This window comes from Toxotes jaculatrix, chromosome 19, assembly GCF_017976425.1.
Source record: "Toxotes jaculatrix isolate fToxJac2 chromosome 19, fToxJac2.pri, whole genome shotgun sequence".
NCBI classification, from domain to species: Eukaryota; Metazoa; Chordata; class Actinopteri; family Toxotidae; genus Toxotes; species Toxotes jaculatrix.
The window spans coordinates 2,167,850-2,195,556 of NC_054412.1; the positions used below are offsets into that span (position 1 = coordinate 2,167,850).

General features: G+C 43.3%; 1 protein-coding gene across 1 annotated transcript in view; it reads right to left on the minus strand.

The window, feature by feature from the left end:
- Positions 1 to 27,707, minus strand: part of galnt14 (UDP-N-acetyl-alpha-D-galactosamine:polypeptide N-acetylgalactosaminyltransferase 14 (GalNAc-T14)) — a 140,954-nt gene that overhangs the window by 12,277 nt on the left and 100,970 nt on the right. Inside the window, exons 4-13 of the mRNA XM_041065086.1 lie at positions 25,077 to 25,144; positions 22,088 to 22,153; positions 17,713 to 17,834; positions 13,375 to 13,462; positions 10,860 to 10,944; positions 7,795 to 7,898; positions 6,470 to 6,596; positions 3,586 to 3,678; positions 2,348 to 2,431; positions 666 to 810 (exon numbers count right to left, since the gene is read on the minus strand). Coding sequence (XP_040921020.1) covers positions 666 to 810; positions 2,348 to 2,431; positions 3,586 to 3,678; positions 6,470 to 6,596; positions 7,795 to 7,898; positions 10,860 to 10,944; positions 13,375 to 13,462; positions 17,713 to 17,834; positions 22,088 to 22,153; positions 25,077 to 25,144 — 982 coding nt within the window. The remainder of the gene's footprint in view (positions 1 to 665; positions 811 to 2,347; positions 2,432 to 3,585; positions 3,679 to 6,469; positions 6,597 to 7,794; positions 7,899 to 10,859; positions 10,945 to 13,374; positions 13,463 to 17,712; positions 17,835 to 22,087; positions 22,154 to 25,076; positions 25,145 to 27,707) is intronic.

Sequence of the window (27,707 nt, forward strand, 5' to 3'; positions counted from 1 at the left end):
TCACTGGGAGTTGGGGGATTTGAACCAGCGACCTTCCAGTCGCAGGCCGGCCTCTCCAGCCTTCAGGCGTTTCAGCTGCTGACATGTTCGCTCTCTGCGCAGCAGCTTGTTAGAGCGGATCACAGCCTCCACACTCGCTCTACACACGGAATAATGAGAATCCTACGGGTATTAATTATGGCTGAGGGAAGGCAGAGCACACACACCAACACACACACACACACACACAAACACACACACAAACACACACACACAAACACAAACACACACATGCTCTTTGGCGTGTTGCTGTGCTACCAAAAAAGATGAGCACAGTGAGAGAAGGTTGGACAGACATACAGGTACAGTATACTGTATACACCTGGACCTGCACACACAGCTGCACACTTAGAGGGAGAGAGAGAGAGAGAGAGAGAGAGAGAGAGAGAGAGAGAGAGAGAGAGAGACGAGGTGAGGAGATAGATAGCAACTGTTATTTTTCCAACACACACACACATTCACACTCAGGGGTGTAGTAGTGAGACTCCAACATGAACTAATTTTATTAGCACAATAAGTAAACTTTTACTAACTAAACTAAACTATTACTTTTGGATGAAAAAAATGTTTGACCTCCACTGTATCCCTTGTTCCTCTGTCTTCCTTCTAACTCGTGGTGGACTCACCTGGTTGATGGCAGGGACCCCCTCTGTTCCTACGCAGGGAGCCAGTGTGAGGACGGGCAGCTCTTGTCCCTCCACCCTGCGAGACTCCAGACAGTTCTGCCTCTGTCTGATCACCCCGGACTGAGAGTCGGAGTCATCTGGGACCCTGATGGAGGAAACACAACACAGAAACCATTCAGTTAGAAACCAAAACCACACGGACATCACTATGGGTTCGGGAGAAAATTTTTTGTGGGGGTGGGGGGGGGGGGGGTGGATTCATCTCCACCACAGTCTCATTAACTGCATCAAGATTCATTTGACAGTAATTTATCAGTATTTTCAAAAATGACTCGCTGCACCTTTAACAAATCCGCTGAAAGCCACGATTCTCTAAACTCATTACCTCAGAAAGTTTCTTCCCAATCTTCCTCTTTGACAAACTTTTGCCGTCTTTCTTGTTAAATTCTCGGCCGCGCTATAAACTCGGGCTTAAGCCCTGTAGCATTAATTCAATCTGCTATCTCTCTCTGTTTTAATAACCCATTAAAGGTTATTCTGCGTTTTAAGGGTCAGGTCTGTTTTCCCCTGAGAGCAGGCCTGTTAATTCCATTCTGGGGGATTAACACCAGCCTCCAGTGGATAAGTGGGTATTCAAGTGTGTGTGTGTGTGTGTGAGTGTGTTGAAGTGTGTGTGAAAGAGAGGGGAAGTGTTTAAATGAGAGTGTTTAAATGTCTTAAAGGTATTTGTATTGGCATGGATGTGTGCGTGTGAGAAGTGTGCGTGTGTGCTATATGTACGCACATGAAAAACTCACTGCCAGGGCTTATGATGTTATAAAGTGTGTTCATGAGCGAGTGAGTGTGTGTGTGTGTGTTGTGTGTGTGTGTGGAGATAGGGCAATCAGTCTAAAGAGCCAGGGCCTGTGGGAGCTCATACAATCAGGATGGAGAGAGTGACTGAACACAAAGACAATGAATGAGGTGTTCAAAAAGACAAAAGACGTGTGTGTGTGTGTGTGTGTGTGTGTGTTGAGAGTGGGGTCATAAGAGGAAGATCTGCAAATGAAGCTTGACAAAGATCTGGACCCAAACCTCTAAGCTCCTCTCTGCACTGCTTCTATTGTCGCCTACCATCTTTTATTACGGCTGGTTTTCTTTTGGAGTTCTGGGGAAAGTCGAGGGACTTACAAGACACAAGAGACAGATTAAAAACAGCGTATTCAAAATCAGAGCAGCTGAGGCTGAGATAACCTGACTCACAGTCCTTAATAAAGATCAATCTGCAAAAGCTTGATTGTGTTGTGTTTTTCAAACTCCAGCTCCCAGTTCATTTTGGCGGTTTTCCGCTCACAGGGGTTATTTTCTCAGACTTGACAAAGTTCTCCCACAACCACAGAAGATATTATATGTACATCAAGTGTACAACAGGCTGAGAAGTATTCCCAACGATGAATAAACTGACCTTTAGCTGTAATAGCAGCGGTATAAAAACAAACAAAACAAACACACACAAACAAAAACCCTGAAGAAGAAGAGAATAATAATAATAATAATCATCTTTCTTTAGGAATGAACCAGACAGTAATAAATCCAGTTTTGGCATCAGTCTTGAAATTTCTCCTCTTAGTTTGCAAGCTCAGCAGAAGCTTTCCCTAGACAGATAAGTCTGAAGACGAAGACACACACACACACACACTTACTTGAGCTCTGGGTAGACGTTGTCCAAGTACCACTTAAAGGATTTGCACTTGAGCTTCTTGCGAAGTTCCACTCTTCCTCGGATACTGGTGACACACAGACACACACAATCACACACCAACAGAAACAGCAGCCAGATAAACAGTGAATCAGACAGTCAGGAGCCTTTTCACTAACACTCAGACATGGAGAAGTATTCATACAATAACCGAGGACACAACAAAACTGACAACATTCACGGCAGACAAACACACAGCCACGGCAGATAATGGAGGTGTGTGATGTGAAAAGGCAGCTACAACCTTACAGCTGTGTTTAAATGTCAGTGTTTTACCTGTGTCTGACTGATAAATACTGACATTTAAACATGGCTGTGGGCTGTAAGGTCTGCTGCTGCTGTACCTGTCAGTCTTACATTAATCACATTGCGGGGACTTGCCTTCCATTTGGGGACAAAACAATGGTCCAAGTTAAAACATTTATTTCAGGTTTGAGAGTTTAAATCCAAAGCGTGACGTCACATCAGGCTGAGAAGGAGAGTGTCACTGCCTTTTCTGAGTAAAGCCTGTTTCTAGTGTGATCTGTTGCTCTTGTAATCACACCCATCAGCGATCTCCCCAGGTCCTGGAGAACACCTGTCTGTCTGCTTGTATCGGTCCATAGTGGGATCTACTGCAAACCGAAAAACGGGACTATTTAATGTCCAGGTTCGATTCACAGGATGTTTGCATCGTTGTGATGAAGTACGCTCTGCGGGCAGCATTTTCGGTTGACGTGGAAGCTGCAGTAGCTGCCAGGAGCAGTTAACTTTCTTTTTTACTTCGATTTAAAAACTATGGCAGAGTTTATATTTCTCTAAGTCAACCTACGCAAGTTTGAACAATCTGCGTGGCTGTGCCAATCCACCCCTGCTGACTTTTCTGTGGGAATTTATTCCTTTGTTTGTGTTATTTTATTTTATTTTATTATTTTGTTGACAGTTTGCAGTGGAGATAAACAGGTAACATGGAGAGAAAACAAGATGGATGACATGCAACAAAGCCAGAAACGAACCAGGGACATTGCGATTATCCACCTTAAATCAGTAAGCATGGCAGTTTTTCTGGCCGTGGCATCTCTGCAGAGATGTGGGCGGCAATTTAGAGGTCTGGAAACAGGCTATTAACGAGTGTGAGTGTCAAGTGTGTGTCAGCTGTGAGTTTGTGCATGTGTGTTCGTGTGTGTGTCTGTGTGTTCTTACTCTCCATAGGATTTCCCTCGTGCTGCAGGCCGAGCAGAGTAGTAAAAGAGACGGAAGTCGTCCATCCACACCTCCGCTGTGCGACGTGTGTTCCTGTAGCCACACACACACACACACACACACACACACACACACACACACACACACACACACACACACACACACACACACACACACACATATTTAGAGCATAGTACCTCCAGTGCAATTTTCTGCCATATTTGCTTTATGTCATGCATCATGTGTATCGGGACAACTTCATCACGAGTACAGAATCCTGTCCTCTGTGTCCTGGATGTTTGGAGGTTATTTTTAAATGAGAAAAAAAAAACGGATTTACAGGAAGCAGCACTTCCTGAATGTGAGTAAGCTTCGTCCTCTCCTCCATCAGCAGTGAGGAGCTTTTTCTTCTGAGTGTGACCCAGCAGATATTTTAAACATAGTGAAACGGAGGAGAGGCTGCAGGCAGGAGGAGGAAACATAACAAGCAGAAACAGATCTCAGAAAGCTGCCAGTGTTCACCTGCCGCCTGTAAACAAACACAAACAACAGCCCACCTTCAGATGTGGTTTCCGCCTCAACACCTGTTCTCCTTTTCCAGATAGGATCTCCAGATACAGATTACATGTTAATGCCAGGTGTGAGTGGAGCCACAGAGCGAGAGACACCACCTCCAGATGTGATCAGGCTGATCCGATCGCATGCTCATTGTCATGTGCTCTGCATTAGTTTACAGAGCCATGTTTACAGCAGGTGCAGATCCTGCCTGCTGCTGCTTCTCTTCTTCAGTTTAATTCTGTTCGACTCAGTGTGCTTTATTCGTCCACACTGCGTGAACAGTGAAGCGCATTTTCTCCATCTCTTATCCCCATTTACTCTTTTTTCTCTCATTCTCTTTTTCTCTCTGTAGTAATTAGCTATTAGCTGAGTTTCTCTGAGCTGTGAACTATCTCATTGAAATGACAGAAACCCTCCATTACAGGCATTACACACACGGGCTGTGGCGGTTTAATGAAAGGGGAAGAGAGAGAGGATATGAGATGCTTGTAGGCGTATAAACATAAATATGTGTCACACAGGCTTACAATTAAAACCTCACTCACTGCACACACACACACACACACACTCACACACATACATAGAAGGTCACAGAAGCAGGCCTCTGCGAGGGAGGAAACAGCATAATCTTTGTAATCGAATTATTAAGCAGATCTTTTTATTTAGCATATTCATAACCCAGACTGCCAGCGCCGAGCCTCCAGCTAATTAACCGGCAGAGCAACACGCGAGCAGACAACAGCGGCTTTGTTTGGGAGATTGGCGTTGATCACAAACATCAGGCCATCGTGATGCGAATAAAAGTCATCATCTTCCACGCAGAACAGATGTTGCCTCGGTAACGGCCAACAGGGAGTGAAATGAGCAACTAACACAGCCTGGCTGGAAAAAAAAGAAAGAAGTCTCAGTGTTGGTGTGGATTAGCTGGTTGACACAAAACAATAAGTTTATATGAGCCGTTTGGCTGCTGCTTTGCTCCAAAGTGCCGTTCAGCAGCGGGAGCGCTCGTTTTGGGAACTGAACCCCTCCGACCTGGCAGCGTTACTGCCTTGCTCTGCCCATTAAGCCACACGGGGAACTCAACTCCCAACCCTGGCAGTATTAATGCCTTGCTCACACGTTGAGCTTTATGAATTACTGAACTGTTAAAGGAATAATCCGTGAGATAAATCATCAGTCTGTGGCGTTCAGTGGATCCCAGGAGTTATTCTGTGATGAAGTGCTGCAATTTAGTTTTTGGCAAACTCACGCTCCCCGTCTTCAACTTCAGTTTGTCATTTCCAATGTTTCCCAGAATGCCTTTCAGTACATGCCAAGACCTGATATTACACTTTCTACGGATGTTCATAAAACGAACAATCTATAAAAAGATTTTTTTTCTTTTCTGTTCACTGTTTTTGTGTTATTATTCATCACTGTATAATACAATGAGGTTTATACTGTGCAGTAATGTTGAAAGTGCACTCGATTTTATAATCTGAATGGAACCAGCATCCTTATTGTAGCCTTGATTCATCTATTTAGACGAGATCAATTCACATGCAGTCTGAGCACATTAGTCCTGTTAATGGATTATTGGACTGCCTGTAAACATCTTTCTGTTTGAACTGTTTGAAAGGGGCAGAGAACAGAATACAGCTTATGCTAATAGGATAATATTGTACTTGCAGCTCAAAGGCTCCCAGGCAGCTGTAAATCCACTTTAACAATGATGTGAGCAGCGTTCGGTGGCTGCAGCACGCTCAGTGTTGAAACACTGCACGTCTGTTTCTTCTGAGTGTTTACACGATGTCAGTCAGACACTGAATCAGTCAGCAGGAAACTTACTGGGATTTTTGGTTAGGTAGGCGGGTTAGTATGTAAAAACAAACTGAAGGATCATGGGAATTTACAAACAAGTTATTAGCTTGGTACTAAACTTGGTACGAGTTCAGTTAGACAGTGAATTCAGCCAGAGAGGAGCACATATTATAAATGACTGAGCAAGTAGCAGAAGACAACACACTGATAAATCCTGCAAGAACACAAACTTTCACACACGTGAAATGAAAAACAGTTTGACTTTTCCTACTTTATTCTGACGCCTTTTGTGCAGAAAAGGCAAGAAAAAGAAAAACACCAAATTTGAATGAATCAGAACAACAGCAGCGACTGGATCTGGATCCTTTAACACCACATGCTGTATGATTTAATAATCCAAATGTAAACAACCCAAACCATAACATTAATCTGCCAAAAAAAAGTTTAATAAATAACTAAATAAACAGTTTTCCCCAAAGGAATTGTGTAATTAATATTCACGGATAAAGTTTGCGGAGAAACCTACTTGATGTAGGTGTTGGCGTTTCCCTCGGGGAAGATGTACGGGTGTTTCTTCCTGAAGACGTGACCCACTCTGCTGCAGGGAAGAATCTCCAGGCTGCCACCACACTGCCACACCCGGAACGAGATCTCTACACACACACACACACACACCACACAAAATGAACCTTTCTGGGTTCATGTTGGGTGCATTTGGGGGATTTTATTAGAGCAGTTGATTTCTATTCGTGTAACCAGGTTTGCTGTTTGGAGCTTTGGCTCTTTGTTCTGTGTCTCGTCTGTAGTTTTCTATCCTGCACATCGTGGCTAAGTGGGTCAGATCTCCCTGAATATTTGATGAACCAATGATGGACTCTGATTTGTTTCTTTGATTTTGTGTGTGTGTGTGTATGTAAGAGAATGTGCGTATGTGTGTGTGTGTGTGTGTGTTAAGAGTTTGTGTTAATTCACAGAGCTGCTGTCTCTCTGTGTGAGCTCAGAGGGAAGAGAGAGAAAAGTAACAGGGTTTCCCCCAAGAACGAGAAGCGAAGAACTTTACAAAGTTTTACAGCGACTGCGAGGGAGAGAGACATAGATAGAGAATGGGAGAGAGAGAGAGAGAGAGAGAGGGAGGAAGTGAAAATGAGAGCACGGAGAGTCTGATCAGGAAGAGGAGAGATGGAAGTAAAGATGAAACACCAGAGAGAATAAAGAAGAACAAGAGAAGTCAGCGAGATACTGAGATACTGACACAGAGCCTGTGAGACTGACAGAAGCTTGACATTGAGCAAATGAGTGTGTGTGCGTGCGTGTGCGTGTGTGTGTGTGTGTGTGTGTGTGTGTGTGTGTGATGGAGACAGTTTGCTGATTGCTGTATTGCCTAGTTCAGATGACTGGAGGCAGGGAGCAGCAGGAGAGCCAGATGTTGCTGCTGGGTGGATGTCAGACAGTAAAGACTTTTTTTCCGCTGAATGAAAAGTTCACCTTCCTTCAGCTCGTATTAAAGGACCTTTGTCTTTCTATCAGTTTAACGCAGCAGTGTAATCGTTCCTTTCTCTTTATTATCCACTGTGCTGTTCATCTACCAACTGTGCACTTTTTGTTTGTAAAACCAAACCTGTCTCCTACAAATTATGACTGTATACTACTGATGTGCTTTATCTAAAAGGTTTTGGAGGAAACATCATCGCTGCCTGGAAAAAGTTCACTGTTAGAGGGAGGTGGGAGGGATGGATGGATGGTTGGGCATTAAGAAAATAGAGAATTTAGGAACATGTTGTTGATTCTGCTTCGCTTCTTTGAGAGAGCGGTGATAGTGACAGCAGCTGTCCTCCAGTTAGGACGACTCACCAAAGTTCTCGCCGCCCCAGATGTCCATGGCGGTGTCATATTTGCCGAGGTGGTTGAACCAGGACTTGTCAATCACAAAGAGTCCGCCTGCGATGATGGGAGTCCTGTCAGAGAGGGGTCAAACAGAGACAGAGGCAGGTCATGTCATCTGAAGATCCTGGTGTTTGTGACGAAATGTTGGCACCGTAAATATGCAAAATTCAAATTTCGCAAACTTAATTTTCCTCCTGATCAATCTGATCTGACTCTGAGTCAAGTCTTATCTTGTGTTGCCAGGTTTGAGTCTCATGCAGCTCACAGGTCTGATGAGACTTTTGGAAATCCTCTGGCTGTGAGTTTAAATATTCAGTTTTAAAAACACAAAGCGATATCTCCTGGTTTTTGATTGAATATTTACAGAGTCTCAGTTGTGTAATTTCACTTGAACAGTAAACTCTGTCACCATCCTTTTTTCTCACTGATGTTCATGCATTAGATTTCTCCAAAACTGAATCTGATCTAATCTCGTCTGATCTGATCTGATCTGATCTGGTCTGATCTGATCTGATCTGGGCTGATCTGATCTGATCTGGTCTGGTTTGGTCTGGTCTGATCTGATCTGATCTGATCTGATCTAGTCTGATCTGATCTGATCTGGTCTGATCTGATCTGATCTGATCTGGGCTGATCTGATCTGGTCTGGTTTGGTCTGATCTGATCTGATCTGGTCTGATCTAATCTCGTCTGATCTGATCTGGTCTGATCTGATCTGATCTGATCTGATCTGGTTTGGTCTGGTTTGGTCTGGTCTGATCTGATCTGATCTCAAAGCTGTCACCACTGTTGCTTCTCTGTTCTCTAGAATAGAGAAGAGCTTGTTGATTTGCTGCGTCGCACACAGAAACAGTGAATCATGATCCGGACAGTGTGACGAGTGAAAAGCTGAGGGCCAGCACGCGTCATCAAATACCCTCTGCTTATCAACAATTATCCTGCTGTCACTGCCTACAAATAGCACTCTGTGTGTGTGTGTGTGTGTGTGTCTGTCTGTCTGTGTGTGTGCGTCTGATTGTGTGTGTCTGTATGTGGGTGGAAGCACATTAAACCTTTTCCAAGCTCAGTTTGTCCTTGTGTGTTTAAAGGAGTGTCAGTCGACTGTATGTAAAACTTAGAGCTGGTGCTGAGTGTGGAGCCCGTATGTGACCGAGGAGACGAGGAAACTGAGCGGCATAAAATAACTTGGCGAATAAACAGAACGAGACGAGGCTGGAGCACATTCGTGTGTGCGCGCTCTTCTGTGAGTCTTCGTGAGGATGGATCCACGAGGACCGGTTTACCTCCACGAGTTTCAGGCCTTATCAGACCACAACACTGCACAGCGGCTATAATTCGATGAGACGGGATTTTACAACTCTGGAAATGTATTCACGACGACAATCATTTTATCCTGAGTCACGACGCTCGGCGAGCAGGAAAACACTCCCCACGTCACAAAGTTATCCACCAGGCATGTCAGCTTGGACATATTGGACTGGCCACGACACTTGTGATGGATGACACAAAGGCATTATGTCAATGATGGTCCTCACAAGTACAGTTTACAAATGTGTGGGTATGTGTGTGCGCTCCCAGACGGACACAGTGACTCAGTCCAGCCTCCGCAGGTTGACATTACGCCGACAGAAGCAGCGCACTGACATCCAGGTAGAGACAGACTGTCATAATAAATAAGCTGCACTCCATCTCTCTACATGTATCTCCGTAACACACACATGGACACGCACACGCACACACACACACACACACACACACACACACATACGCACATCACCACCCGTCCATCTGTGAGTGTTTAACACTCTGCCTCCACTAAAAAAAAACATGCACGAAGTCAGGCAGTCACAAGTTGGCACAGCAGTAAATCTGGGTTCCTGCCACCAATCTGACTTATGAAGAAGGAACAGTGCCAACGTTTATTATTCATAACTGTGTGTGTGTGTGTGTGTGTGTGTGTGTGTGCGTGTGTGTGTGTGTTTGCTCCGTGGCTCCTATGCCTTCCCTTTGCTTGTTGATTTCTCAGGCATCGATGATTTGGTCTTGTGTAAATTAGCAGTAAATTAAGTTTCTCACCGCAGCCCAGCAGGGGGCGCTGCAGCAATAACAGGCCAAAACAGGGTGACCTTTTTTTTTTTTTTTTTTTTTTTTACTGATTTTTTTTTTCACCTCAGCGCTGAAATTAACCACCACAGCATCAGAAAATGTGACTTTGAAGATTTACTTATTATTTTTCAAGCTTTATTCCAAATGTTTCTTTTCTGTCCTTGAATATTGGATCATGTGCTCGAGGCTTCTGTATTATCGCCTGTGATAGACTTTGTATTCTGAATGGTCAAATCATAAAAGTAGAATGAAAACATACTGGGGAATCATTCCAATCAATATCATGTTGACTGAAATATAGTTTTGGTGGAATTTTTGTACATTATAAAATATTGTAGTCTAAGTAAAATATGTTTTTCTTCTCTGTGGAGACTGCTGAGAGCTGCTCGTCTGTGCAACACACACACACACACACACACACACACACACACCCATGAACACACAAACACTCAAACCACATTTAGCAGCAATTAAAACTCTCCACTCAGGCTTGAAAATGGGAAGTGAAGATCCGAGGTTAAACGCCCACGTCAAACTTTTTTCGACAAGTTTTTAAGTATTTATCTATTTAACTGGAGGATAGCTAAACATGAGCATAACTTCCTCTGGATTCTGTGAAGAAGGGAATCTGATTGTTTCAGCTTGTCTTTTCTTTCTGGTTTTTGCAGTGTATTAACATCAGGAATATCGACTTAAGTAAATAAAAACTCCTCTGCTCTTGTTTTTTCTCCATCCTCGTCTCTGAAAATGTCGCCCATATGTCTCCTCACATCTTCTATCCTCTTTCTCCCACTTTTCTGCCTCCTTCTTTCCTCCTCTGCACACTCTCTATCATAGCTTTCTGTGTACATGTATGTGCATTGGTATTATACTGTTAATGTTTGTGTGTATGTGCTCGGGTGTGTGCGCGCGCGTGTGTGAGTTACTTGATTGGCTGAGTCGGGTCGATGCGGCGAGCCCTCTGTTCCGGCGACAGCTGCTCCCACTTAAAATGGAGACTCCAATCAAAACCTGAGAGAGAAAAACAACATACAGTCTGTACATACACAGAATATTGTTTGTGGAGACAACACTGTGCCGCGGCTTCGCTAAATGAAGACAGAAGCTGTACGAGGAGGGAAGCAGCCGTAAAATGATATAAAACAATACCATGCACTGGAGATACAGGAGATTTACACTTGTGCAGATTGATTTTGTGACCTTGTAATGCTTTATTGTGAATCTTCATAGTTTAATAACTACTGAAAACACACACTGATGTTCAGTTTTTCCTGATATGATGGAAGATTTGTAGCTACACATAGGTAGTGAAAAGCAAGACACAGGAATTTGTATATTAAGCTCAATCAGTTAACTGATAACTAACTTTTACAAACTGTGCATTTGTTGTTAGATTTGATTTCACTTTATTTGGTAGTAAACCATCTGCTTCTGGAGGCGCTGATGTACAAGCAAGTAAACGTGTGTGTGTGCACACGCGTGTCGGCTTGTGTAGGTTTGTGTGTTTGCTGATATTGCAGTCCAGCAGTCCAAGGAGTCACTGCCACAGCACTCCCATCCCCCATCTGTGTGTGTGTGTGTGTGTGTCTGTCTGTGCGCCTCCAGATGTGTGTGTATGTGTGTGTGTGTGTCTGGATCAATGAAAGTCCATCTTATACCCATCGTTTTTTCTATTATGAGCGAAGGTTTCATATTAAAATGTCCTCTGAGAGCCCAACTACCACCATCGATTCCTGCGAGAGTGTGTGTGTGTGTGTGTGTGTGTGGGCTTGTACTATATTTGTATGGTCTGAAAACCCTACAAATATAGTACAGCACTCAGGTTGGGATCAGGTTTAGGTTCGGGTTCGGGTAACAGCAGTTGTCATCGCTAAGGCTGGGGTAAGGGGAATGCATTATGTCAAAAACTGATCCTTACAAATATGGTTAAAGAAGGCTCTGTGTGTGTGTGTGTGTGTGTGTGTGTGTGTGTGTGTGTGTGTGTGTGTGTGTGTGTGTGTGTGTGTGTGAGAGAGAGAGAGAGGGGGAGTGCGGTGGACAGGGCTATTATCAGCATTGATTGGCAGACTGCTTTTACCAAGAGAAGAAGACTGGAATACGACAGGCTAATGGAAAGACAGAGGAACTATGAAGCTCTTCAGGGAGATTTGCTTGAGAACAAACTGAGGGACGACAGAGGGAGAGAAGTGGAGAGCACGGTCGCGTATACGCGTACCAATTCATCCACAAAATCTGCGTCCTCACCGCTATTAGTGATTTCAGGGAGATCTTAGGGAGGACATCAACCTCTGACATATTTAGGCAGAATGGGCTGGCTGACATTTCTTTGCTTGCTTTCTGATTTTATTTCTCTCCATAAAGCTACAAAGAAGGACGAGGTATTTCAGGCATCCAGGGTTCTGTAAGTAAGAGTCACATTCATCTGCGACATGTACAATGACAAGTGACTGACGTTCAGATCACTTCAAGGCTTGGATGGACATGAAACTGAATCATCAGTACAAAAGATGAGCTACAGTGTGGAAAATATGTGTTTGTTTGATATGAAGTCAAAGGTACCACACTGTGTATATAAAAACTGCAGGAGAAAAGTCAAATAAAACTCGTGACAAAGAGTATTTTGGCAAGAAACACCCAATTTCCAAGATTAAAATTCTGTTGGTTGCTCTGCTGACAGCGAGCAGAAGCTACAAATTACACTTTGTAGAAACCAGATAACACATTCAGCAATTTACAGGCACTAAATTTGAATTTTTCTTGGTTTAATTTTGGATAAATATGGCAACTATGGCGCAGTGTTTTCTTCCCACATGTCCAGAATTTGCTACAGTTCTGATTCCCACCTCTGACTGATTTCTTTTCCATAGCAATGGCAACTGATCCTCGTGGGTATTGTCGTATTTCCAGCCATCTGCCAAACCAAACTGATGGAAGAGAAAACACAACTGCGATGGGCCTGACGTTAACGTAGAGTATTGTTAAATTATCCAGGGGACTTGTGTTTCTGAGTTGAGGGAAAGGATTTCATCAAAAGAAAACTACAGGGCTAAAAAATCAGCAGCTCCTCTCTCTGAATAAATTTGTACCTTCCTCCCAGCTCAGTGCTGATGATTTTGAATGTCAGCACAGTTTAAAGTTGAGTTTCAGAACACCAGGTGTAATCTCGGTGGGATTTGGGGGAGGGTGATAAATGATGCTCTTACAAAATCACAGTGAATAATCAAAATTACCCAGATACAGTTAAGACATTTTTATGTTCGTTTCTGTATCAAAGATAAAATCACGTTCAAGGAAAAAAACTACTCAGGGTCCCTCAGGGATCCTGAAGGTCATACTTCAAACGTGTTAGAACCCAGGGTTTGTCTCTGTCATCAAAGGACACCCCGAAGGTGCCTCAGAGCCATTTTTATTTTGTGTAGATGGAAGAAGGCATTTCCATACCTCCACGGAGATCAGCTGAGGCTGCCACGTAGGCAAAGGTGTCCATGTTGATGATGTCAATGACCGGGCTGACCACACGGGTTGGGTCCTGGGCAAAAAAAAAAACAAAAACACACACACACACACACATTACTGCTGGGTTAAGGCTATGAAAAAAAAATAAAAATGACATAAAGAGTGCCGAAGAAAAATGGACACGAAAGAGAAAAGAAATAAATTACAGAAAGAGAAAGTGAGAGAACGAAAAGGGGAATGTGTTCCTGCGAGGCGATCATCAAATTCTATTCCAATAAATGAGATTTTCAGACGAGTGTGCATGAAACGGGCTGTATATTCCAAGGTCATTATACTGCACCACATTAAAAGGAATTTCAGTCATTCAACACCAATCATGCACACAGCACATTTAGTGAGGTGGAAGTGACCTTTACCTCTGTTCACTTCCGTTCTCTTCCATTTTATTCACTTTACAGGCATTAATGTCAGACCACTGAGCCATGTGAACATAAGATATTCTGAAAAGTCCTCGAAATTAACTCAGAATTCATCAAAGAGTAACAGAAAAAAAAGGAGGAATATAATGAATACAGAACCAGTGCATGTAAACACACGAGGACCAAAATTCAGTAATTTAAGTAATTCAGGTTTTTCGTTTCATTAGTATTGGGGCCGTGCAGTGTAAGGAGGAAAGGTCTGAACTGATGTCTCAGGGACGGTAAGGTCCTGACACCTCTCTGTGAAACAGCTGCAGGGGACATTAGATGTTCTGAATGAATTTTGAAGGGGTTTTTTTTGCGAGAAAAGAGAAACAGAGACATAAGACATTCTGTAGGGACACATGGTAATTTGAGAAGTTTCCTGTTTTCATCCAGAACTCCGTTGAGAGCCTGACAGAGACTGGTAAGCCTTTGAAGTCAGGGTGACAGCAGGAGGCCAAACAGCTAGTAAGGGAGCTAGCTGGTGTTCCTGTTAATTAAACCAAATCATATTTGGGTTTGCTGTTTGCAGATGATGCACTTTTTTTCAAGCAACAAACAAACTGTTAAGCTGCTGATTCAACTCTTCAGTGTACATCATGTGCCTGAATCTGCTTCACAGAACAACAGGTAAGTTCACATTTAAGTAAATCACAAAAATAAAGTTTAATATCTGTGACTGGTCATTAAGACTGTAGTATTGTTTCCTTCAACTTTAATTTACAGATTCATAACGACTGAAACGTCACCCAGAGAGTTTAAAATGGGAAAATATGAAGTATTAACACAGAAAAAATGCCCCATGTCCCTCAACCCTGTTTAATCATCCATACGGCCATAAGACTCTTATGGATTTAGCTTAGTTATTGCCTCCTTAACCCTTAAATTGAGTCCTTAGCCCTTATAAAAGCGAGAACTGGCGAAATGTCTGTACTTGATTTCCCTCATATTTCTACCTTGATGGCACCATTTGCTCTTTACAAGGATAAAAGTATAACAACACACACACACACACACACACACACAGACACACACAGTGTACAAGTGCCAGACTTGAGCTCCCTGTTAAATCATGGAGTGTCCCTCTATTAGTTTGGCCAAATGGCTGGATGCGTCTTCAGCCAGTGATATTACAGAGCAGGTGGAGCGGTTCTGGACCATTAGCTGCAGGGTCAGTGCAAGGGGACACAGGCTGCATCCCCCTGCAGCTCCAGCCACATTACAAAGCACTGCGTCTGCTTTAATAGCTGTTAGGGTAATGACACTGTGCAGCACTCTGGGTGAAGCATTCGCGACATTACTGTTGTAATTGGATGAGTGTTATTTTCAAATCGCTTGGGAGCAATTTCTTAATTTCAGCCATTTCTTGCCTTTTTTTTCTCCACCTGATCTGAAATGAGAACATTTGATGACTGAGCAGAAAAATCTGACCCCAAACACATCCTGTTTCATCAGCATCCTTCATGCATCTCTCCCAGAGATACATAGAATTATTTACGATTCTGATTCTATTGTGTGACCGCAATTATAAAACAGTGATTCAGTAAATACAGATTTTCAACTTTCATGTCCAATTTTTTTTTTTTTTTTTTTGGACTTTTGGATCTTGATTTTCACTTCAGTGATTTGATCTAAAGACTGCAGCTAAAACTGAGAAGCTAAACCATCATTCTCAAGTAAAACAAACTCCAATTTCACTGCACTTTCTTTGGGTCTATTTTTTATCTTAGAAAGGCAGTGCCAGTGTTCACTGTAGTTCTGGCTCACAGACTCTCTCCATGCACTCCTGCAGTGCTCCCTCTCTGCTGCTGAAATTAGCCTGTTTCCTTTTTCTTTATTCTGTGAATGAAGTTTAAGATTTTGTAGGACAAACCCTTCTCTTTATTAATCCACAGTGGATAAATAGTACTTATAGACCTATCTTGACAATGTTTCCCAGGAAAGCGTTATCAGATACAGCGATTACCCATGAAATCATTCATTATTCACTATTTATTGCGTTTGTTTTTTTGGTCCTTTAATATTTTTTTATTTGTTGTGCTAAATAACACATTTTATTACTAAAAAAAATGCAAATGCCAGACACAGCCTGGGTGCTGAGAACAAGAAATGTACACACTTTAATGTGATGCATGTGGGTTGAGTCAGTGCTATAGAGAATCAATTGGCATTAAGCACATTTATGTGTATGAGAGAGCTGCATCATTTTGCTTTGAATCACTATGACTTTGAATCTGACAACAAAATAACCATAGGATAGTTATTTGTCATTGATGATGAAACAATGATCAGTTTGTTGACGTCTAACAGCGACGTGTCCCCCTTAGCCTCAGCAGAGCCGTCAAAGCCTCATGGAAACTGTGAAAAATGTTCTGTTTCTTTGCTAAAATGACAATGTACCCTGCTATGGTAGAATATGGACAGGAAAAAATATGATGCTCGGTGGAAATGGAAAACTTCTATGGGAGAAGACAGTGGAATATGAAAGCAAGTGGAAGAGAAGTTAACCTGGAAGTCGGGCAGGACTTCAGCTCTCTATATCAATGAGACAGACCATTATTTTGAGGGGAATAGAACTTTACATTGGTCTGGAGTTCTGCCTGAGTGTGTGTGTTTACCTGGATCAATACCTCATACATTTAAATCTAAATATGTGACTATAAAGTGACTGGACAGACAGAGACAAATGACTCTTCTGCACAGACACACACACACAAACCGTGTGTATGAATATGGATGATGTTGATATGGAGGCAGAAACAAATCAGGCTCTGTGGTGGGTTCACTTATCGATCGCTGCTCTATAGACGGAGATCAAAGGTCTTTAATATCAACAACAGCTGCTGAGTTGATGCATCAGCTGAGAAAATGAAGAGATGGAAGAGAAAAGAAGGTGTAAGGAGAGGAGTCACATAGGGTGATAAAGGAGAAGAAAGGAAGGTGAGAGGAGGTGTAATGAGAGAGCAGGGGGGAGGAAAAATTGATGTAGAAGAGAGAAAGAACGGGTGAGGACAGGAGGGGACTGGAGAAAAGAGGACAGAAGGAGAGGAGACAAGAAAGAGGTGGTTGAAGCAGAGAAAGGAAGAGAGAATCAGAGTGGAGGTGTACAGAAAAAGAGAGGAGAGAAGTGATGAGAAAAGGGAGGTGACCGCAAGGGAGAAGGATGAGAGGGCAAGAGCAAAGAGAGGAGGTGTGAAGAGAGAAAACACAGCAAGAGGAGAGGGAAAGGGAGGTAAGGACGGAGGAGGAGGTGACAGAGAAAAAAGAAGGCAAGGTGAGAAAAGGGAGGATGAACTGACAAGGGCTAAAAAAGTGAGAAGAGGAGAGGATGAGGAGAACGGAGGAGAGGAGGTGAAAGGAGACAAAACAAGGGGACAGAAGAGGAGGAGGGGAGACAGAGGAGGGCAGGGGGGAGGAGTGGGGAGTGAAGGAGAGAGTGCAGCACTTATTTCTTAATGAGAGGCAATCAGACCGACAGCTATTTTCTCCCATGGCGCTATTTCACCTCAACCACTGGAGTCATCACACAAACACACACACACGCACACACACACACGCACACACACACACACACACACACACACACACACACACACACACACACACACACACACACACACACAAAGGGACAGACACACACACACAAAACACAAAGACTTTTTGTAGTGCAGTGAAGTGCTCTGTATTTTTTTATGGCCTTGCTGACGTTATAGACTCTCATGATCCCTTTTACATTTGAATTTAATGCTAACACACACACACACACACACACACACACACACACACACACACACACACACACACACACACACACACACACACACACACACAGTTTTAATCAGAGCAGTGTTGTGTGGTCTACCTGTTTGATCCTCTGCAGGAGGGGGGGCAGCCAGTCCTTGTTCACCTCACAGTGGCTGTCCAGGAAGGTAAGGACCCTGGCCCTCGCAGTATCGGCCCCCCGCACTCTGGACCTGATCAGACCTGACGCACAAACACAAACACACGTGAAAAGATCTCATGTCGGCAAACGGCTCCACGAAAATCCAACAAGAGATTCAACAAAAATCATCTTACGATGGCGTCACGGTCAAATGCTCTTCACTTACATTGTACTTTTCTAGTCTTATCGACCACTCAAAGCACTTTACGCTACATGTTATGACCAAAATTTTCCACTGAACAAAAATCAGCATTATAATAAATCTAATGATCTTATGATTTTTCATCAGTGCTCAGCAGTTTCTGGTTCCCGGCCACAGTCGCTGGTTTGAATGACATTTCTGAGAAGCAGTCGTGGCTCTTGTTAACTTTCCCAGTGACTCTTCATCTCTCATACACTATATATTTATGTATATATATATATCTCCTTTCATACATGCTTGAATACACACGCACTTTGATCCAGCTGATATCGAACATACGGCCTCAGAGCCGCCGGAGCTGCTCTCTGCTGAATTGAAATCTTCCACTTTGCCAACTGAAATTGATTCTTTTCAAGGCAGCAGATCGGATAAGACAGTATATATTCAACTTTCACGCTCACGAGCTGTGACTATCACTTAGACACACACACACACACACACTTTTAATCCATATGAGCTGCAGGAGGACAGTAGAGTTGCAGGTACTGGGTGGGAATGGAACCATGAGCCTTGGCAGTGTTGCTGCCTTGCTCTGCTTATTGACATGTCCTAACTCCCTCTTCCTCCTCCTTCCTCACTCTCTCAGTCAGTCAGCAAAGGGGAAAATCGATGCAGGGCTCTTAGAGGCCCTGTCAGACATGGACACAACCTTTTAACAGGCCCATCACACTCTGCATTTGTGTGTGTGTGTGTTGTCTTAAGGTTTGTGTGTGTGTCCATTTTCAAGCGAGAGAGAGAAAAGGAGGGAGAGAGCGAGAGAGAGGGGGTGGGAGTGGAGGTTAGTGTCAGGGAGAGCAAATGCGTGGGTCGGCTGATTGCGGTTGTGTTGCAGAGAGACAGGGAGAGACAGAGTGTGTGTGTGTGTGTGTGTGTGTGTGTGTGTGTGTAAATGAGCCTGTTAGGGAGGTCTCCCTGATGGGGGCCAGTGTTCTCTTCTATTTGGACTAAATGGTCTAATCAATACTCCCTGACATGAAGACGTAGTGTGTGGGTGGGTGTGTGTGGGAGCGTGTGTGCTCTTTTGCACAAGTGTGACCACATATGCAAGACTGAGTGTGCAATGCTGACTGCCTGCGTGTTGCCGCGGCCGTATGTGTGAGTCCATTGTGAGCGTGTGTGTCGGTGACATTGTACGAGGGGCCGTGAAGTTTCACGCGGCGTGTTGGGCCGAGGCTCAGCCAATTAAAAATCCCATTTCATCCTCAATAAGGCTTTATTTTCTGGATGGATGGACACACAGACACACACACGCACACACACACGCACACACACAAAACAGATCCACATACAAGTAGGCACACACAGATACACGAGCACACTCACAGAAGTTGACGCCCAGTTGACTCAGACATACACACATACACACACACACACACACACGTACGCACGCACACACACACACACACACACACACACACACACACACACACACAGACACACACACAGTGCAGGACAGGCTGACGTTGTACACTGGGGAGGGTTAATACACTGATAACTTGATAACTATCTCCCCCATCACAGCTATGTGTGTATTGTTCTTCTATGCTTGTGAGGACCGAGGACATTCTGCTTTGTCCTCACTCGACCCAAAAGGATTGTTGGAAGGTTCAGGTCGGGGTTTGCACACACGGCCTGAAACTATAAACCTCTCACAGGCATTCTCACATGGTTTTAGGATTAAAGGAACAGTCCACCAAATTTCATTTGAGTATCTAATACTCACCGACTTTAGGACTGAAGGGTGGCATGAACGACAGCAGTTACAACTGATGAGTCCCAAAAAAAACAAAAAAAAACAAAAACAAAACACGTCCAGTGAATGAGCCACCTCCCTGCTGTTTATCTGTACGTTCAGCATGTTCCCAGCTCTCTCAACATACTGTACAGTCGTCTACTTCAAAGCCTCCGCACCACTCTGAAGCTCTGCCAGAGGAGGGATTTGTAGTAATTTATTGTGGAAGCAACAGTTAGGAACATACTGAATGTACAGTATACAGTTCCCACTCAAGATGGCGAGGTGAAGAGGCAACCACACAAACTGAGAAATGTTTTAAGTTTTGGCCAGAATTTCATGTTTATCCCGAAGCTGTGGGACTGTACGGCGTGGACGCACCGAGACCAAAGGAAAAATCGGAGTGTCTGGATGGAAGTGAGAGAAAGGGGCTCTGTGCTGTCATAGAAACACACTGTAATCTTACATAGCTCAGGCTCAACCTCTGAACAGAAAACACACATGGAGAGAATGAGGTCCTCAGAAGTATGTATGAACACGCATGCAAGTGTATGTCACAGAGAAGACGTACAGTATCAGCCTGGTGAGTTTTTATGGGCATTAAAAAGACAATCAAGTCAGAAGGCCTGAAGCCGTAAACTATTAACAAGCCGAACTGATGAACCCTGTGTGTGTGTGTGTGTGTGTGAGATCAGCATGACTGTGCTATAATGAAACCCTTCAGTGACAGCATGTAGGACAAGTGTTCCTGTTGTTACAGAGAGAGGGAGAGAGGTGGGTGAGTGAGGAAGGCAGTGGCTATAAAAGACAAGAAACAGAACGAGCTACAAAGACATCACATAAAATATAAAAAAGAGAGAATGTGTGAGACACGCAGTAGAAAAAGCAGGACTCATATTGTCAGTGTTCAAACGTCACTGCTCTCACCCAACAACAAGCATGTTAGCAGTGTTTTCTGAGTGTTTTCCACTTTAGTGCGCCCCAGAGACCACAGTGATGTTTGACCTCAGGTGGCACCAAATAACAGCAAAGACGTCTGAAGATTTCTCAGCCTGTCTCTTTCCCCGAGGACTGTGCTGAGCTTAGTTTAGAGTGAGAGCGTCATCTGAACCATCCACAGAGGATGATGCTCAATCGGAGGGGTTATAATGAAGGTGAAGGTGCGTTCACACTCAGACTGTGGACCGCACTCGCAGTGACATCTTTAAACTCTGAAAGCCAAAGTTATAATCTGCAATGGCTTTAGAATTGTACACATTCTGTGGTATACATAAAGACTGATGGTATGGTATGTACTTAATGTTCACTTGTATGAATGAGTAGCACTAACAGGCTCCAGTAATGACAGTGCAGTCAGAAGGTTTGTCCCCGATTGATGCAAGTAAATCTTACTTTTCAGGTGTAACACGTAGCTTTCAGAGGGACATACAACCAGGATCATCTGCAGTGGAATTAGAAAGTCTTTCCAAACCTTTTTCTGTCCCCTAAACCTGCTTTTAGGTCCAAGAATGCTCATGACCCCATCACATTGTCAAGCTGTCATGTTAATTTGTGTATTGCATTCATTTGTATTCTATATTTAAGAGCACGGAGGCAGCTGCAAATGGATTATATGAAAAAATGATAAGCATAGCCATGATGCACGATTGTGTTAACCATTAAAATGAAGAACAACATCCATATTTAGTGTGATTGAGGCATTAAATCTCCCCTGGTTGCCATTTGTGTTTTTGGCAAGTTATAAATTTTGGGTTTTTTTTTACGCAGCTCTCTGACAAAGAAAGTCAGAATGTGAGGCTGAAGTCTTGCTTCTGAATTTGTGGTATGTTTGGTTCAGGCTGGTGGAAGACGTTTTCTCTTCAGTTAGATTTCTCTTACGACACTCTGCGACTCTCTGCCTCTCTGGGCTCTGTTTCAGTAGAAGCTCCTGTCACTTCAATTCACTTCAGGTCATTTCAGCTCTGCAGTTCCATATGTAGCCAGAGATGAATGAATCAATTTCACTTTACTGACTGTCTGTGAGTGAGCGTGTGTTTATGTATGGAAATATTTAGGCAGAAGGATGAAAAGGCCAGAGGGTTTTCATCAACACCAGGTCGATTTATTCTGTAAACACACACACACACACACACACACACACACACACACAAATGTACACAGACACACAGAAATGCATATAAAGGAAATATGGATAATTAAACATGCAAATATATACACACATGCTGAAAATGCAAATGTAAATTCTCACACTGTCGTACATAAACGTGTACAAACAAATTCACACCTACAGCACGTACACACTCAAAAGACGTGTGCAAACGCAAACACACACACACACACACACACTTTTGATGCCATACCTTCTCTCTTGTTGTTGCGAAGACATTTGACTTTGGGCAGTTTGGTGAGAAGCTGGCAGTCGCTTTCTGGAAAAACACAGCATAAAGTCAGAGAACAGAATAATATATAACAGAACAGAACGCAGTATTGTGTGCTGTGTAATATATATCTTTATAATTTTTCTGAAACTCTGCAGGGAAATCGGCAGCTTGTTGAAAAGCTCTGCAGCAGGACGACAATTCAAAGCTCTCAGTCTGACAACTCAGACATTTTGTATGGTTGCTGTTCAGCCGACTGCGTACTCCCCGCTGAATTTTTGAGTTGCATTAATATATTATTTTAAATATAACTGTCTGCTGTAATACATGTTCAAAACACACTCTGCTAGAAAGTGTCAAAATGAACAGAAGAAAAGGAGAAAGGGAAGAAAGAAAAACAGAACCACTGGGAAATGAGTCATTTACCGAAGTGAAATTAATATTTAATTCATGTTTTGGAACAACAATGACACTTGCAAATATTGCTTCTGTTTATAATATCAAAACTGGATTCAAAACAACTCCCTTATTTTTGAAAAGCATAACCTTGAACTGAGGTAATGATGAGAAAAAAAGGTAAATAAACATGACAATTTATCAGAGAATTATTCAGCTATTAAACATACAGGAAAATGTTAGTTATGTTTTATGTTTTAGGTTTATCATTATATGAATGAATGAATTATGTTTCCTAAACACAAAGGTTTAGACAGTACAAATTAGTACTTAATGATAATTTGATTCATATTTAATCCTTACTGAAGTCAAAAGGGAAAGAAATAGTGAGCAAACAGGTGCAAGTGCACAGCTAACTGCAGCTGCTTCTGCCCTCTCTGCTGCTGCGTTATGAAAAGAACAAATATTAAAAAAAAAAAAAAGGCTTGGGGAAAAATGAAACCCAGTGTCACACTGTGTCAAAGTTAAGTGGCCCTGAATGACTGAAAACCTCCATCAACGGCCTTTGACCCAGAGGAGACGCCTGGTCGCTCTCCTCTCCGCTGAACTTCTCCTTTCAAGTTGGAAACCACTAACTTTTTGTGACAAAAGGAGAGAAAATACTTTGACCCCGACAGAAATGCCTTGATGCATTATGATGGTTAAAGTATTTTTTTTTGGGATTCAAAAATGGCCCTGGACATTCATGGCAAGGTTTCGGCCATTTAGTACCACAATAGGCATTTTAGTTTGGACAAACGTTTAATGAACCTGAAAACATTTACATTTATGTGGACTGCCTGTTGTGAGAGACAGGTCATGGACATACGTGTCCCAAGCTCACTGATTTAAACGGGGTGGACAATATTATAATGACATCTGTCAGTGTAACACAACAGAGTTAAAGATTACCACAAACTGCTGCCTCCAAACTAACCATGAGGTTGGATCAACACGTCACTACAACAGCTTCAACAAAAAGTGAACGGTCTAACCTTCAGGAAGAAAGATCCCCTTAAAAATCCACTTTTATATGATTATTAGTGTTAAATAACACCCTGTTTAAAATACATTTAAAAAAAGATGAATAGGAGTTCGTGGGGATTCGACAGATAAAAAAAAAAAGGTTGGGAACCACTGAACTAGAAAACTACATATCCTTCAGAGCGTCAGAATAATAATAACAACGAGAAGCCTCTCTGGTCAACAGAAACATTCTACTATGTGAATCAGGATGTTAGTGGGCAAACAAAAGAATTCACACCAGGTCAAATATCCCAAAATAAATCACTGCGAGAAACTGGGATTATAGCCAAAGGCAAGATATAAACATTATTAAATGACACGCTGCTGTGTGGGAGGAAAGGAAATGAACAGTTTCTCAACAGTTTTTCCTCAGTGGCTCCGTAGATCAGACACTCAGTGACATGTTTGAAGTGTACATAACAGCGTTGTCAACACTGTTTATCCTGTTGTTGCTCATTTGCACATGTTCTATCTTTGATTGTTTACCTGCACGCACCACTTTCTGCTGCTTGTTACATCTCCCTGCCGCTGGTTCCTCATCTGTCTTGATCATTTCTTCTTGGCGTAAATCTGGACTATTTAACCTTCATCACTCGGATTTTCACTTCTGACGTGCGTACAGAGCCAGCTGTCCTGCCTGGCTGTCAGGTTGACTCAGCAGGTGTCACTGATCATAGCATGTTAGACAGAGAGTGGAGACCCATCAGCAGGAGGTATCCAGCCTCCAGCTACAGAGTGCACGTTTTGCAGCGTTGGTTTTTCTTTCTTGTCGATGCTGTTGATGGTGTCGAAGTTTCCTCCTCCCTGCTGTGAAGATTTTTCTTTTCGTTCCTAGTTAATGTCCGTGTCTCGTGTGAAGCTTCTGTTGCTTTCTCTGTTGCTTCCTTGAAAACATTTCAACTGTGACTTAAAGTTAGTCCGATGAGGATGAGTTTGCCTGCAACACTTTAGCAACCCTGAACACAGATGAATAAACTTTGTCTGCAGTGCAGACACTTTTTGTTTTTGGTTGTACCAAGGTGAGTTCAGCAGGTATGAAGAAGAACTTCTATTCCAGCAACAGTGGGAAGAAAAAGAGAAACTACAGCTCATTAAATCATTTCTGTGATTGCTTCAAGGCTTGTCTGACTACACCTGTATACCAGTTTCACTGTTTTAAAGTAAATCTAAACTGTTTTCTCTGATATATTTAGTCCATTTCACCTTCACTTTGACTGTCTCAGGAGACAGAGTGAACACAGCTGCTGGCGAGACACTATTCATACAGCCTGTGTCCTCTTTGACCCAGAATGGAGGCTTTTTGTTTTTCATCTCCATTGTGATTCTGAAACTGCGGACCCAGCTGCTCTGGACACATTCCTCCCTCTGACCTGTTCTGTAGGTCTCATCTCTGTTATCTCTGACCTGGAAGAGACCAGGAATGTGTGTGTGTGTGTGTGTGTGTGTGTGTGTGTGTGTGTGTGTGTGTGTGTGTGTGTGTGTGTGTATCGTGTATCCAGCTGCAGCTCACCGTCGTCGCTGAAGTCGTCCACCAGAATGATCTCATGGATGAGATGAACTGGGGTTCGGTTTAAAACGCTGGAGAGAAAGAAAGAGACAAAAGAAAACATTGGTCTCAAATATGCATGGACATAAATACACGGCCCAAAAAAAACATGTGCAAACGACAAAAAGCCAACAAGTAAATGCCAACCTACACACATACACACGCACACACACACACACACACGCACACACGCACACACACACACACACACGCACGCACACACACACTCTCAGGTGCTTATGAATCCATTATGTACGCGCCGCATGCCATATGAAACAACATATTGAAAACGTCAGCCCAAATTCCGGTTATGAAAATGTATGACGTGTCGCCTCTAAAAAACTATTTCATTAAAGAGGAAGATTGAGACATAAAAAATTCATAACTTTTACTGGAAGAAAATGAGAAAATGTGTTTTGTTCTGGGTGGGTTTCTGCTCTACTTTATTTCATTATTTCTACTCCTCAATAACCTGTGTTCATCATCCCCTCTGGAGAAAGCTGTGGAGGGAGAGAGGGAGAGAGAGGAGGAGGAGGAGTGAATGTAGGAAGGGAAGGAGAGGGAGGAGAGAGGAGAGAAAAGAGAGCAAGGGATTCAGGACAGGGAAGACAAGAAATGGAGGGGGAGATAGGAGCAGGTGAGGAAGAGAGGGAGGGGAAGAAGAAAGAAGAAGAAGAAAAGAGAGAAGGATGAAGAGAGGAAGCCAAAGTGTAAAGGATGAGATGCAGAAAGAAAGAAGGCATAAAAGGCAAGGATGGAGAAAACAAAGAAAAGAGAGAGGGAACGAGGAAGGAAAGGCGAGAGTGAACTGATGAGGAGGAGGAAGAAAGGACGGAGACAGAGAACAGGAAAAGGGCTAAAGGGAAAAGATGGAGGAGTGAAAGGAAGAAGGGAATGAAGAAATTAAGAGAGAGAATGAACAGGGGAAGAGGTTCACACAGAGGGGGAAGAAAAAAGTTGGGGGGTGAGGAAAGAAGAGAAAATGAAAGAACTAAAGGAAGGTTAGTGGCAGGGAGAGAAAGAAAGAAAAGTCTGAGGAAAAAATGGATAGAAGAGAAATCTGCCTGATGAAGTGAAAGAGAGAATGAGTGAAAGCAAAAAAGAGGGGGTTAGAAAAGTAAAGTGGGGGAAGAGAAGGAGAGAACAAACAAAAAAGGACAGAAATGAGTGAGTGAACTGAACAGAATATCAGGGAAGAAAAGAAGAGACTGAGAAGGAAGGAAAGGATGCATGGGGGCGGTGAAGGAAGGACACTGGTTGATTGAGACAGGACCAAAGAAGGAGGTGTAGGGACAAAGATGGATGGAATTCGGGGGGAGTGAAAGTGAGGAGAGGAGCGAGGGATGGAGAAACAGGAGGAGCAGAGGTTGATAATGCAGGAGGAGGAGGTGTGGAGCAAACCTATGAGTCTCTGAGGCACCGGACCCCATCAGGAGGAGTGATGGATGAATGGAGGGAGGGGAGGTGAAGCAAGATGAAAGAGTGAGGGATAATAAAGGAGGGAAGAGAGAGAGAGAGAGAGAGAGAGAGAGAGAGAGAGAGAGAGAGAGAGAGAGATGGCAGGCTGGTAAGGGAGACAAATAACCCTGATTGTAAGTCTCTCTCTCTGTGGAGTCGAGCACCGATCAGGGGAGATGGATGAACGGATTGATGGATGAGATGGAGGGAAGGAGGGAGGAGAGAGGTGGAGGAAAGGTGTGGGGGCAAGCAAATAAATGAAAAGGAAGAAAGAGGGGCTGGAAATGGGGGAGGAGGGCTAAAGAAGAGAGGAATGAGGTGAATGAGCAGAAAGAAAACAGAATTTATCTCATTAGTTCACATTAAATTGTCGACTGTGAATCTTTATCTGTCTGTCTTTCTCACTTTCTATCTATCTATCTATCTATCTATCTATCTATCTATCTATCTATGTTACAGTGAGGCAGATAGACATGGATGGATGGACACAATCTCTTTCCTTTCTTTATTCATTCTCTCTCCACGTCCTCTCCTATTCACCACTTTTCTCTCACTCCGAGACACACACACACACACACACACACACACACACACACACACACACACACACACACACACACACACACACACACACACACACACACACACACACACACACACAGGAGTTCCCATTCTCTGGTTCACAGGCCACTAGCTATGAGGCTTAACCTCCCCTCAGGCGTGCTGAAGGAGAAGCTATCTTCAGCTCACAGAAAATATTATCACCGCTGACAATACTGCAGTCGGCTGCCACAGAATAGCAGCTCTATATCTGCGGCGCTCAACAGTCTATATATCAATTTTAGGGGGAATTTTTTGAAAAATTTTCATTACCTGCAGCTGCCATTTGGAGAGCACTTTCATCCAAAGTGCCGTGAGAGCGTGCATTTTCACCGTTGCATGTGTGGCCCCGGCGGGAATTTAACCCCACTCACTGGCAGTGATAATGCCGATGCTAAACGGGTGCTGCTGTACGACTGTCGGGGTGAGGGGTTCAATTCCCACAGGAGACACCCGCCTCCACTCACAGCACAGTGAGGCAATTTGGATAAAAGGGATATGAGCTGCTACCAAAACGCGTAGTTCTTCAAAGAACAA